Genomic DNA, 12,845 nt, shown 5'->3' with positions numbered 1-12,845 from the left:
GAGGCAGGAACAAAACGCGCTCCTGCTCAAAAATGTCGTACGTGCGTGTGTGTGTGTGTGTGTGTGTGAGAGAGACTACTGATTTCAGCTGATGATCAAAGACCAATAAGCCTTTACAGCAAAAGTAAGTGTCTGTACTGTCAGCCAGTACAGACACTTACCAAGTGCAGAACAGGTTAAGCAGTGAACCTTAAACCTAAGTACATGTGGTGCTCAAAACAGGCAGAAGTACAGAAAAGGCGATAAAAGGAACAAGAAAGAAAAAAAAAAGTAATATGCACTTAAAACAAGTTTTTTTAAAAAAAAAAAACATAAGTTATTTTGGCAGTCAAACTTCGATGGTGATGCCTGAAATAGACGGAAATGTCACTGTGACAGAGACATGGCGTCGACTCTGCCATTGAACTCCTGTGAGATCACCGCATGACGCAGGCGTTAGTCCAGCAGGTGAAACCAGGCTGGACTGTTAGCCATATGCTGCAAAAAATGGCAGCGTTAAGGACTTCAGGAATGGTTAACAGACACTGTGTATCCAAGCAAAAAGCAAATTAAACATGACATGAATAAAAGAAGGGAAAAAAAAGAAAGACCATTTACACTGATTTTGACCAGCCGGAATCTGATTTTGTTTTTTTAAGTCTGGGGATAACAAAAACGGATCGACTGGAAATGTTATTCACCTCAACAGGCCAATACTTCTTCATTCAGAGGCCAGGAGTCTAAACCGATGACTTCAGAAACTGTGCAGTTTCTTCTAATCTCCCAGTTGTTTAAAGGCTTATCTGGTATAAAGGAATTTAAATTGGCTGAAAAGAAAATTCTCTTGTGGTTTGGACGTCGGCCTGAATTTCCTTCTCACATTCTTTGACACAAAACATTCTAAACTTTCCTTTGGTTAATTAAACAAATCTAAATAATAACAAGTGATGAGCAAAGGTTAACTACGTTACTTTTTCCCCCGTCTGAGGAGAGTGCTCACTGTGTGCAGCCCTTGTTGAAGTGACACTGACAAAGGCTAGACACAGTTTAGTCAAGGGTTTAGTGTGTTAGGCTTCTAGGAGGCTCCTCTGATCATCACAGTGGTTTAAAATTCAATCTAGAGGGCGACGGTTTGTGGAAGATGAGGGAGAACAGGAGAAGCCTGGAGTCTGGTCTCTCTCTCTTTCTTGTGTACGAGTGTGTGAGTGTGTCCGTTGTTCCATGTCATTACGGTCAAGTCTCAGGCGTCAAGGTGTGGCTGGCAAATGAACGGTCAGGTATCGAGATCCTGAAGGAGACACAAGAGGAACCCAAAGTATTTTCAGATTACGGTGCAGCACCTCCACAAACATCTGCCTCATTTTACTACAGCTGCTGCTGCAGGACTGCTTGAAGTACACAGAGTACCCTTCACTCAGATGGTCCAATACTTGTCTGATGAAGTCATTCTTAATCAAAATATAACCTCATAAGCAAAGATGAATTCTTCTTTGTGCAGTTGATGTGAGTGGACAGAAAAATTCCAGATAAATTGCGAACACCAAGACTGGCTTTGATTTTCAGATGGTTTTGATAATAATTCCCATTTTATTGGTTCACACTGATTGTTTAAAAACAATAAGATCCTGATAAGTTTACGTTGTGATATTTTGAGCCGTATCACTGATTTAAAGATAGGAAAAAAAAAATCAAGTCTCATCTATCTGAATTTTTAAATTTAAATATTCACTTTACCTGGAAAGATCGAATCACAGATGTCATGGATGAATCTCATCTGTAGCTCTTCTGCTGTTGCATCAGTCCGACATTTTCATACACTCTGGAGCTCTCCTCCCTCATCCTGATGACACACGACAGACAGTGTTCTTTAGTTGCATCATAAAGTTGGTTGCGTCACAACCTTGGCTGCATGCAGCTACTGTAAGTTTGTGACATGAAGATTGTACCAAACGTCAACAGTGTTGTCACTAAATCTTGTTTAACAGACGGAAAAATGCAGTGAATAAATTGCGTGTTTTTCTTAGTGAACGTATGAACAGTATTTTATTGTGCATTTTTCCCTCTAAATGAGCCAGTGCCATTAAGAGCTGCATAGTTTATTGTCTGCTCTGCACTCGCAGCTGCTTCCTTTGTTTATTTGCTTGAGCGTATGTTGTTCAGATGACTAATCCAAACACAGGCCTTTATTTATAAGGACATAAAAACAAACTTAACCTAAAGCAGTATTTAATAAATTTACTGTGACGAGCTACACAGCAGTTTTAGCAGGTGTTTTCCAAACAGTTTACTTACTCTGTGCAGGTGGGAGTAGGGATGGGAGTGCAAGGAGGCAAAGGGCTTTGCTCCCCTCCAGTCAGGTCTGACATTGAATACTTAATGTTGGTGTATTCACGGCCTTTTATCTTACTTTTCTGTATGAATGAAAGAACGGTTAGAGTCGGGAGCAGATCAAAGAGCTGACCACGTGAAAAGAGACGCGTGTTCCGCGGCCGACCTGTTCTTCTTCGATGCGTCTCTGCAGTGTTTCTATGTAATGCTGTACGGCCATGTAGATGAACCTGTACTGCGCTTCAGTCTGCACCATCCCAGAGCGCTGGGATCGGACCATCTGAATGGTCTTTGGCACGTCGATGTCACAGTCCACTCCTGCGGATGTGAAGAGCACCGGTCAAAACCCTGAAGACCTCCACCCACTGCCTACTACTGAATATAGGAGGTTAAGGGCTATGACTACAGACAGAGAAAACAACAATAATGTGAGAAAACTCACCTTTTTCCCTGATCACATCTATCAGCATGTCAATCACTATGAATGTTCCTGTTCGCCCAATCCCTGCACTGCACAACGAGAGAGAGAGAGAGAGAGAGAGAGAGAGAGGACTTTTAGGATTTTCTTTTATTCCTCATTTATTTCCATTAAGTGGTGTCTACGGTGTCCCCGTGTTGTTCACCTGCAGTGCACTGCTATTGGCCCGGCGTCCAGTATGCTCTCCTGCTTCAGGTTGACTTCCTCCAGGAAGTCGAGTACACCTCCGGGGTCAGTGGGCACGCCGTGGTCCGGCCAGGCCCTGAAGTGATACTGCCACACTGTGCGTTCTGTGTTCCCCTAAAATAAACAGACACAGGAGGAGGGTTAGAGTTTCCAGCCCTGAGTGACTGAATCAGAGCTAGTTACATTGAATGATACTGTATCAGTAAGAATCAATTTAACTGTATTGATTATCATAATGCTCTGCTTTAGCTTTTAAAGAAAAAACTAAAAACTGAGCCTTTAAAGAAGAAGGAGCTGACTGCCCTGGTCTAAAACCACAGCCAGGTCTAATCTCTCGTGGCGATCCAGTGGACACTTTTATCCAGCCGTGTGTATCCAGACAAACCCACCTGGCCGACCTTGGACAGTTTCAGCTCTCGTAAGATGTAGTCGTGAGCAGCCGTCTCTCGGACACTGCGAACACGCATGGCACCGTACTCCTTCAGAGCTAACACATCGGGCCAGTACTTCACACATTTACTCTGTAACACACAGCGATAACATTGTCACATCAACTACATACATACACCGTCAGCCATCTTGGATTTTCTTATTACAATAATAGAACTGTCACCTGGACATTACCAGCAAAATGGTGTTTGATTTAACGAAACAGATGAACTGTCTATTAATAAGAACAGGACTTGACTCAGAAGCTTGATGTAAGGCTGTGCATTGAAAATATAATGGGATGGGAGATGATATTGAATCTGATAGATTACCTGTTGAAAATGTGTAATAAAAAAAGGTAATTAAAGGAGAGTAAGTGGCAGTTAAATACAGCAGACAGCCTTTACTCCTCACGTTACACTCTTAGACATTAGCGAAGGGGTTTAAAAGGGCCAACTGAAGCTTTCAAACAGAAGGTTTCAAACAGATCTCGACAGATAATCACCAGCTGTCAGTAAGAAGCGATCCGCACTTCATCTTTGCTCACCTTTCCCCTCTCCACCTCCTTAGTGGTCATGACGATGACCCTGGAGTTCTCCTGAAACACCATCCTCCAGAAGTCACTGATGGTGTTCTGCAGACAGCCCTGAGTAGCGATGTAGTTCTTCTTCACCTTGGTGCTGTTACACTTTGACTCCAGCTCCGGCTGCGCACGCACACACACACGGGCAGAAACAGTCAAAACAGTAGAACAGACAATGTAAGTGTTGATGTTGGTGTGAGAGAGAGAGTGCTCTGAGGAGTGTGTGTACCATGACAGCAGATACTACCATGATGATATTGGCATTGATGTAGTCAGAGCCTGGCTCATTAATGTCTCCATCATTCAGCACCACACGCGAGTGGTCGACTGTGAACACACAGAACAACAGTCAGATAAAACCACGTCACAGCACGCTGCTCGTCTGTGCTGCCGTATGAAAAGAAGCAAATGTGGCTCACAGGGCAGGATGTTCTTGTATCTGTTCTTGTTCTTGTTCTCCACTCTCTGGCCCTCTTTGCGACTGTACAGCAGCTTGCACTCTTGTTGCTGCAAAGTCTGCACAAAATGAAAGAAAAGTGAAAAGAGTTTGAGTTTCACCATGTGGACTTTATTTTACATGTTAACAATCGATCATGGTCTTTATCGTGAAGCCGATCTGTTGTCGTCTCCCCTGTAGAGTTTTAACTTCACACAACAAAAATTATCTGACACATGTGAGAAATATCAACCACACACCAGTAATCTAGAAAACACCCACACCCTTATGTTGTCGCTATGGTCAAATTGTGGTTGACAAACGTGCTACGCCTTGTTGCAAGGCACTCCACTGCACAATGTCATAAGATCATAATCAGGAAGTGAATGTGTGAGTGTGTTTGTCATTTATTGGTTTATGTACGTGCATTTATTTCATGTGAAAACTATTTAGATAGAGAGACAGTGGTGGTTAGAGAGAGAGAGAGAGAGAGGGAGAGAGACAGAGAGAGAGAGAGAGAGAGATATTAATTCCTTGGGAGTTCCCTTTGGGAAATTAAGGGAAAAAAAGACCCTCTTAAGTCATTCATAAAAAAGAAAACCTGAAAAGTCAAACTTTTTTTTAATAGAAAAGGTCAAAAACACTCACCTCAAACTCCTCCCAGAAGCCCTGTTTGACCTTATCTGTGGCCTCGGCCAGTTTGCTCAGCTCCCTAACCCGACTTTCAATCTCTGCTGCATTGATGCGAGTAGTGTTTAGGGGCTGGAGGGGAGAACATGAGTAAGTCAGAAAGGCTGACAAGTCTCAAAAAAAAAAAAAAAAATCAATAAAACTGATATTGAAAAGACTAGGGGCTGAAGTGTACCTGTTTAAGCTGAAGCACGGTACCAAGAGTCTCTACCATAGGGTTCTTTTTGTAGTGCTCTACTAAGTCAGTGAGGGAGTCGAACTTCTCACCTCCACCCACGTCATACTTCAGGTCATGCTAGTAAGAAGCCACAGACATAAAAAGAAATGCATCACATTCAACTGCACAACAACAACAAAAAACGGTCACCCACAGGAGTCATGGTCTGGTCTGGTATTTTCAAACATTCTTTCACAACAACAGTTAGTCTGTTGGTGGACTGAGGTAAACTGAAAGTCATGCTCAAATGGGCTTTTCTGGGAATTAAACCGTCATCAGAGCGTTGTACTTCTACAGAAGTCTGTGCTTTCTTTAAATAGACTGAATAAACGGGCAGAGAAGAAGTCTGAGAAGAAACAGTTACTGCTAATGTTGACATGACTTCCTCTTTGCCAAGTAGCCTTTTTATAATGTGCAACTGAGCGCTTGTTTTAAAAGTGCAGAGAAACTTTTCTATCAGTCATGACATCACGTGCTGTCCCAAATTAGCCTGGTGGCCACGTTACTGTTGAAACGATGGGAAACCAAAGAGGACGAAGACAGGGACAGACAGGAGGAGACTTTTACCTGGCAGCGAATCATGACATGAGTAACTTTGGGTTTGCTGTCACTGCTGTCAGTCTTATCGTCTCCCGTTCGAACAGACAGAACAAAGTCTCCCGGGTGACTCTGGCTCTCCCTCACCAGGAAGCTGCCATTCTTTCCTTTCTCTGTCAGCAGTTTCTCAGCCTCCCTGCCTGACAAGTGTCCATGGAACCATCTGAGGACAGATAACAGGAATGTTTGAACTGGACTCACAGGGAATAACACTTTAATTTAACCCAACTTCTTTGAAAGTCTCAAAAAAAAAAAAAAAAATAAAAAACTTATACAAACAGCGACTTAATCTAGAGTTTTTTTATCTAGAAATTTTCATCTATTAATCTACTACTACTATTTGTAAAAAACAAAATACAGGTAATCAAAACACACAAGATGATACTAAGAGAGACGACAAGGAATGAAAATAAATGTAATATGATGAGAGTCTGGTTCATGCTGTAACCACTGCACAGTAAAGTTCCTCTTTCCACTCATGGAAATTTCCAGTTTAAACAAGGAAACATGGAGAGAAAGGCTACAATGTCTGACAATGTTACAGCCTTAAATACAACTCACCTCTCTGAGGTGGGATCAGCACAGTTGAGTGGATACTTAAGCTCAATAACGTCTCCATTTTTTTCCTTCAGCTGTCCATGATGTTCCATGTAATACTGCACCAGCTCTGCCAGGGTGGCAAACTTTTCCCCACCATAGAGGTCATAGTAGTCTCCTGTGTTTTGGATCTTAATATGGGTGACAGCTCCATTTCGTCTGCAGTGACAATGGCAACAGAGAACAGTTGCCACCAAAAGGCGAACACATCATTAATGTCATCAGACAAAAGACAATCTATCTTCAACTAAAATGGCAAGAATGTGGCTGTAAATACAATAACAAAAAAACAACAACTATGTAACAAAAAATACTGCTTGGTGCACACTCAAACCATCAGTTAAACATTAACGAAAGTATTAATTGTTTTTCTTCTTAAAAATGGACATGATCCCTGTAATTTGCAACATAATTGATATATTATCCATTTATTTGCTAGATTTAAAAAAAAAAATCATCAGAGAGAACAAGAACATTTTTGCAGACTTTTAAATAATTTAAGTGGGTGATCCTATGGTGCTCAACCATTGCTGCATTGTACACTTTTCTTCACTTACCGTACTGAGAGGGTGAAGTCTCCAGGGTTACTTTTACTGGGCCGGGCCAAAAAGCTTCCGTCTACTCCACGCGTGAGTAAGAGGTTTTCAGCCTCCACACCTGTGATGTTGGGGTGAAACCACCTGAGGGAAGAAAAGTAACTATAAGCCACACTGCAAGATAAAGGTGACCCGGATCATTATCATCATATGAATTAATTAAAGCTAAACAAGTGAGAAATCTGGTTGATATTAATACTTGTGTCTATACTGCCATGTATCTGTGTTTACCTGCAACACACACAAATTAATGTCTTCCTTTCTTGAAAAATATACTGATTTCACTTATATTGTCATGTATATAAATATAGAATGATTGAGACCTAATACCTTGATTACCTAAACAACCCAGTACCTAAGCCGGTGGTGGGAGGGCGCTGCAACACTGATGATTGGATGATGGCAAAAACTGGTAGATATGCACTTTGTTCTGAGTTGGCATGTGTCACAGAGTATGTCCTTAGTAATTACACATGTCTTACAGTTTAGGGTTACTATAACTTCGAAGATCCCAGAGCACCAGTGAGCTTAGCCAGGTTGGCTGTAGCTCAGTAGGTAGTGCAACATTCAGTTGCATTGCTACCATTTGAATAAAAAAACATCACCTCTAATAAAACTCAAAACGAGATTGGGCACATGTCGTTTCTAAAAAACAGAAATATGCACGATGACAACGTTCAGTCTATAAGACCACTGCAAGTTCAGAATTCCTTTTTATATTTTCTTTATTTGCCATGGAAGATAGAGTCATCTGTCGGATATAGTTCCAGAAACCAACATTGGGTATTTAGTACCCAACTGAAGTGTAGTTGTTTTAAGTGACCGTGTTCACACCAATCTGTGTTTGGCGGTTGTGCAAATTAAACAGATTTCTTCGGAGCTGTATACTTTTTTCCCTAGGGTTTGGGAAAAACTTCATCAAACAAGAAAAATCGGCTTTGGGATGTTTGCTTGTTGGTTGAAACTGAAATCGGACTCCATTTATTTGACCCCTTAAAATACGAACAAAAAAAATGTAGTTTTTGAGGTCAAGGCAAATACGTTAACGCTGATTACCAAACATTTTCAGGGAAGGCTCCAAGTTGCCGGTGTGAGCTAAATGAGGCTAGCTGCTACTCTGGCTTCGTCACTTTACTTAATAGAAAGTCAGCACACTCAGACACGGTTCACAGACATAACGACACCCAGCCATCAGAACCGAGACCGTGTTAACGGAGCTAGCTTTGCACTAGAAGTTGTTTTCCACACTTACCTCCGAGATGTCATTTTTTCTCTATCCTTACTTCCTCGCTGGCAGTTAGCGGTAGCTTTAACTGGCTGGCTAACGTTTCCGACAGCGTCTGCTTCGGTTATGGGGCGGGGTGCTTCATCTGTTTACACCCGATCAAAACGGGCTTCGAACTCCGGTCACCCACACGATTTTCGCAAGCGGTCGCTAACAAACAAAAAGTAAAAAAAAGTATTCAGGCCTTAGCCCTGTTGACTTCGCAGGGAGTCGGTTATTGGACGTCACCAATCGTGCGACAAAACAGAGGGTGCGCGGATTTCTACACCCGTCGCAGCCGTTCTTTGCTGCCGATCCATGCACATCGGTTAAAACCGCAGAGGTCCGCCGGCTCCGGCGAGCAGCGTGACAAATATTAAAGAGTACAACCACTTTCACCTTGCGCATGCTCATTAAAACCTTGTTTCTTGTGGTTAGAGCGGCGAAAGCGGCACAGCTTCACTGAAACCTGCGGGTCCCCAGAATGCCACATCAAAAATGAAGACTTAGCGGATGCTGCACCTCAAAGCTGGGCACATAACTGTCATCTTACTGTACGTGTGCGAGGCACATATAAATAAAGTGAAGTACAAATGTTTTTCGAAAATCGTTTGTAATATTGCAAACATAATAATTTCAACAAATATGAATTGGAAATACAAATATAATATTGAATTCAACATTCGGTGTGCTTCTTTTTGTCTTTTTGAGTGTAAAAATTTGAGGTATACCTACAAGGTCTAATTGTGCTATCAGCTCAAAAACAACAAACTTTAGTAACATTCTTTTGGTATGGAGAACTTTGGTCAGATGTGTTGTTAATAGAACTTTTATAGCTAGATAAAAAAATAAAAAATAAAAATAACTAGTGGCGCTTTGGCCCATAAAGGAATTTTTTGGCCCATAAAGGGTTTGGAACCTCCTCCACACGAAACCTCAAATTAAATTTTATACTCTAAATGCATAATACACTAAATTGTAACAAGGCTTCTATATTTTAAGAAATCCTCTTACATGGCAAGGCATGTTTCAGAAGAAATATGAAATAATAACTAAACATATATCCAGACATATCAAAATACAAGGAAAAGGGATATTACTTACGTTACGTGTAAAATAACAATTAATTGTTTTGGTATTATTTGTAAACGTCTTGGTGGGCGTGAATAGAATACTGCATCCTACTCATACACATAGCTCGCAGATGTTTGCTCTATGAAGTTTGTCCTTCCGCGGCTGCGGTTTAAGCCCGTACGTGGCAGTCACAGAGCGGCGCAGCAGTGGCTGTAGCGGCTGTTCTCTGATACAACAGTTCGCACGTAAAACCCGACTCCTACACTCACGCAGGATTTACTGAAGCGACGTTACTTTAGATCAGTCGAAATCACAGTGACGTTCACCTTATACAATTTGCACCATGTTTACCGTGTCGGAGCTCGTTGTCTTGCTTGCCGTCCTGTCTGCTACTGCGTCCGGTTACTTCGTTAGCATAGACGCCCATGCTGAGGAATGCTTCTACGAGCAAGTGAACTCCGGCACCAAGATGGGCCTTATGTTTGAAGTAGCTGAAGGCGGCTTCCTGGATATTGATGTAGAGGTGAGCCGTACGAGTAGCATTGTTTCTAGTAAAGAGCTTAAGTAAAATGGTAAATGATGTTTAACCTAAGGTGATATGTCAGACTTTTAGGCCTGTGCTAACATTAGCTGCTAGCCTCCTGCTAGCATAAGTAAACTGCAATAGATCGGTTGCGACTGCTGCCGAGTTTCGAATACGAACGACCAAAAAATTCGGGTCGAACAATGTTTTTGTTATTTAATTGATTTTTCCCCGTGTACGTTATTGCACAAGGTATATATCTTTGTAGTACATGGAAGTACAGGAAGTGCTATCCTAGCAGGTGTCTTGCTTTGTTGGTTTATCCAATTTCTCATCTCAAGTGTGTGAAATAGATAACTAAGATGCAAACATATGAATTGCTCTTATAACATGCAGTCATTTATCGGTTTCTTTTAACCAAAAGCAAAGTTATTTTTCTCTGCTGGAGATACCATATGTTGTCGTCAGCCCAGTCTCTGATTTGCCCTAACGTAGAGTTATTTTTCCATTTAATATCACAGATAACAGGGCCTGATGGCAAGCAGATTTATAAAGGGGACAGAGAGTCCAGTGGTAAGTATTCAGTGGCAGCTCATATGGATGGGACCTATAAATTCTGCTTCAGTAACAAGATGTCAACCATGACACCCAAGATTGTCATGTTCACTATCGATATTGGAGAGGCACCTAAAGGCCAGGACATGGAGACAGAAGGTAAACAAAAGCCTCTATGGATTTATTAGTTCAGTGTGTAATAATACCAAAGAATACACAATAATGCACTGTTCCGGAGGGTTCATGTAGATTTTAGGAGCTGTTTTTATTTTGTTCCTTTTAATTAAAGTATAATGATTCTTTATTTCTTCTGTATGACCACATTTTGGGCACTTTCCCCTTCTGTAGGTGGTGACAGCTGGGATGGTAGGGCACAAGGCAGCCTCTTGTTTGAGTTTTATCTAACAAGTGTTGCTCCCATAGATAAAACTAATATTGTGCCTTCTCAGTATGTTTCATCAAAACATTTTATGTCCTTTATTGGTTGGATGTTTGCACTGTTAGAAAAATGTGTGAACTATCAGTGTTGCTGGTGGGAAAGTGTCACCTGTGACACGAGTCCCATGTGCTAAGCATGTGTTGCGTACTGCATGTTTCCTTTGCTCAAAAGTCGTGGGGCACGTTACTGACATTCTGCCCTGTTTCAGCCCACCAAAACAAACTGGAGGAGATGATCAATGAGCTGGCAGTTGCAATGACTGCTGTAAAGCATGAGCAGGAGTACATGGAAGTCCGCGAGAGGATACACAGAGCAAGTGAGTCCTGTTTCATAAAGATCATGCATCAAAAGGCTCCAGTACCTGACCTCATAGATGTTCTGTTCTTCTCTCCCCAGTCAATGACAACACAAACAGCAGAGTTGTGCTTTGGTCATTTTTCGAGGCTCTGGTCCTGGTAGCGATGACACTTGGACAGATTTACTACCTGAAGAGATTTTTCGAAGTACGCCGAGTGGTGTAGTGTAATAAAGTGATCCCTCCATGTCCTTCACTATTTTACGAAGACAATTATTTACACTCTGGAAATGAGACTGGCAGTTTAAATCAAGACTACATATAATTGGATCCTAGATATTTTCCTTGTCCTGTTACCACATTTATTTCCATCTGTAAGTAATACTTGTATGTTTGGAATGAATGGCCCAAAAGTTTTTAGGTTTTTTTTTTTAGGTTTGTCAGAGTTTTTTGTCAATTTTTTGTTTAAAAATACACTTTAATACCAATCAGATGCTAGTAAAGTTTAGGCGGTATGATGTAATTTGTGGCTAATGGTTTTGCAGTCAATTTTGGAAAAAAGGCTTACAAATTTGCAAAGTGGTATGTGAGTGATTTGCCACAGGATAACCCTAATTTGGATTCAAATTTGAAGGTTGGCAGGTGTCTAAAAATTAACAAACATGAAACCAGTATCAGTGTCTGAAATGCAGCTGGCCAGAGTCTAAACCAGGCTGAATAATGTCCTATTCATTGTATTTATGATCTAAAAAAAGTTGCACTTGTAATAAACGTGTTCAAAGAACCTGAATTTATATTTCTGTACACAGCATTTTGCTCTGTGGGTTCATGATGACCTGGGCCACAGGAAGCTTTAGTGGATGTGATTTGCAGATAATTAACTTACCTTTGTAGTTCGGGGTCAGAGGCTGCAGGCAAGATTTGGGCCTGAAATGGCAGAGGATAGTTGTTTCTTCAAATATAACATCAATTTGGCATAAACTAAAAAGAGAGATGCAGGGTGAATTTAAATTTAACTTCTTGAGCTACAATTTGAAATGTAGAAAAATACTGAAACACTTGTTACATGTTGATTAAGGCTGGCTGGGTGGGCTGGGGGTTTGAGCCGTTATTGACTGCCGTGTGCTTTTGTTGCTTTTATTGGAGTGTGCTAGGGTCCGGGATTTTAAATTATATGATTGTATACAATTTTGAATATTCTTCTGGAGTCTATGTAGTAACATGCAACAGTTTCGATTGCATTTATTTGTATCTTGTGTTTGATACATTTTACACCGAGCACACTGGGATAGAGGAGACTCTGTTGTATGTTATTGGATATGCTCCAGTTTTGTATTAGTAAAAACATACTGCGTGAGCTCAGGCTGGACACGTTTCTTTTGTTACTTCAATAAAATCTGATTAATGGATCTGTACAAATGAAGAATGTTTGCCTGAAAAATGCCACAGGTTTCATAATAAAGCCAATATTCTGTACAACCACTCCTGTCTTTGTTATTAAATAAAAGTGTTTTAGAGATTGTTGTGAAAAGTATTTATGAAACTGGTGGGGGATAAATACACACTATGAAAGATAAGG

The 12,845-nt window shown here is 41.1% G+C and overlaps 2 protein-coding genes across 4 annotated transcripts; one reads left to right on the top strand and one right to left on the bottom strand.

Moving 5' to 3' along the window:
- Positions 1-963: 963 nt before the first annotated feature.
- Positions 964-8,875, bottom strand: ptpn11a (protein tyrosine phosphatase non-receptor type 11a). 2 transcript variants are annotated; one of them, XM_008325630.3, is made up of 16 exons: positions 8,369-8,875; positions 7,078-7,200; positions 6,485-6,679; positions 5,894-6,086; positions 5,285-5,404; positions 5,068-5,181; positions 4,403-4,499; positions 4,231-4,310; positions 3,948-4,106; positions 3,361-3,492; positions 2,931-3,085; positions 2,750-2,817; positions 2,474-2,625; positions 2,272-2,390; positions 1,714-1,819; positions 964-1,267 (listed from the first exon to the last, which is right to left on the bottom strand). In XM_008325630.3, the coding sequence occupies exons 1-15, from the start codon at positions 8,380-8,382 to the stop codon at positions 1,750-1,752; spliced, it is 1,791 nt and encodes a 596-aa protein (XP_008323852.1). In that variant the 5' UTR covers positions 8,383-8,875; the 3' UTR covers positions 964-1,267; positions 1,714-1,749. The 2 variants fall into 2 exon arrangements, with proteins under 2 accessions (XP_008323852.1, XP_008323851.1); XM_008325629.3 differs by having other exon boundaries at positions 4,213-4,310; positions 8,369-8,874.
- Positions 8,876-9,606: 731 nt separating this feature from the next.
- On the top strand, positions 9,607-12,748 carry tmed2 (transmembrane p24 trafficking protein 2). Of its 2 annotated transcripts, XM_008325628.3 has the most exons (4): positions 9,618-9,977; positions 10,499-10,691; positions 11,180-11,287; positions 11,368-12,748. In XM_008325628.3, the coding sequence occupies exons 1-4, from the start codon at positions 9,798-9,800 to the stop codon at positions 11,490-11,492; spliced, it is 606 nt and encodes a 201-aa protein (XP_008323850.1). In that variant the 5' UTR covers positions 9,618-9,797; the 3' UTR covers positions 11,493-12,748. The 2 variants fall into 2 exon arrangements, with proteins under 2 accessions (XP_024918016.1, XP_008323850.1); XM_025062248.1 differs by lacking the exons at positions 11,180-11,287; positions 11,368-12,748 and adding an exon at positions 10,881-11,173 and having other exon boundaries at positions 9,607-9,977.
- Positions 12,749-12,845: the final 97 nt, after the last annotated feature.

The sequence above is a fragment of the Cynoglossus semilaevis genome, chromosome 14 (genome assembly GCF_000523025.1).
Source record: "Cynoglossus semilaevis isolate Cse_v1.0 chromosome 14, Cse_v1.0, whole genome shotgun sequence".
Classification (NCBI taxonomy): Eukaryota; Metazoa; Chordata; class Actinopteri; order Pleuronectiformes; family Cynoglossidae; genus Cynoglossus; species Cynoglossus semilaevis.
The sequence above is the reverse complement of the archived record's forward strand: the minus strand, read 5'-3'. Positions and strand labels throughout refer to the sequence as shown.

Bases quoted from the DNA above. Each gene is read 5' to 3' on its own strand.
- ptpn11a (XM_008325629.3), bottom strand. The intron at 6,680-7,077 runs GTAAGTGAAGAA...TTGTCACTGCAG, and splicing joins GACTTCACCCTCTCAGTACG to ACGAAATGGAGCTGTCACCC. The intron at 4,107-4,212 runs GTACACACACTC...GTGCGTGCGCAG, and splicing joins TGGTAGTATCTGCTGTCATG to CCGGAGCTGGAGTCAAAGTG.
- tmed2 (XM_008325628.3), top strand. From the start codon at position 9,798: ATGTTTACCGTGTCGGAGCTCGTTGTCTTGCTTGCCGTCCTGTCTGCT. The intron at 9,978-10,498 runs GTGAGCCGTACG...TTAATATCACAG, and splicing joins TCCTGGATATTGATGTAGAG to ATAACAGGGCCTGATGGCAA. The intron at 10,692-11,179 runs GTAAACAAAAGC...GCCCTGTTTCAG, and splicing joins CCAGGACATGGAGACAGAAG to CCCACCAAAACAAACTGGAG.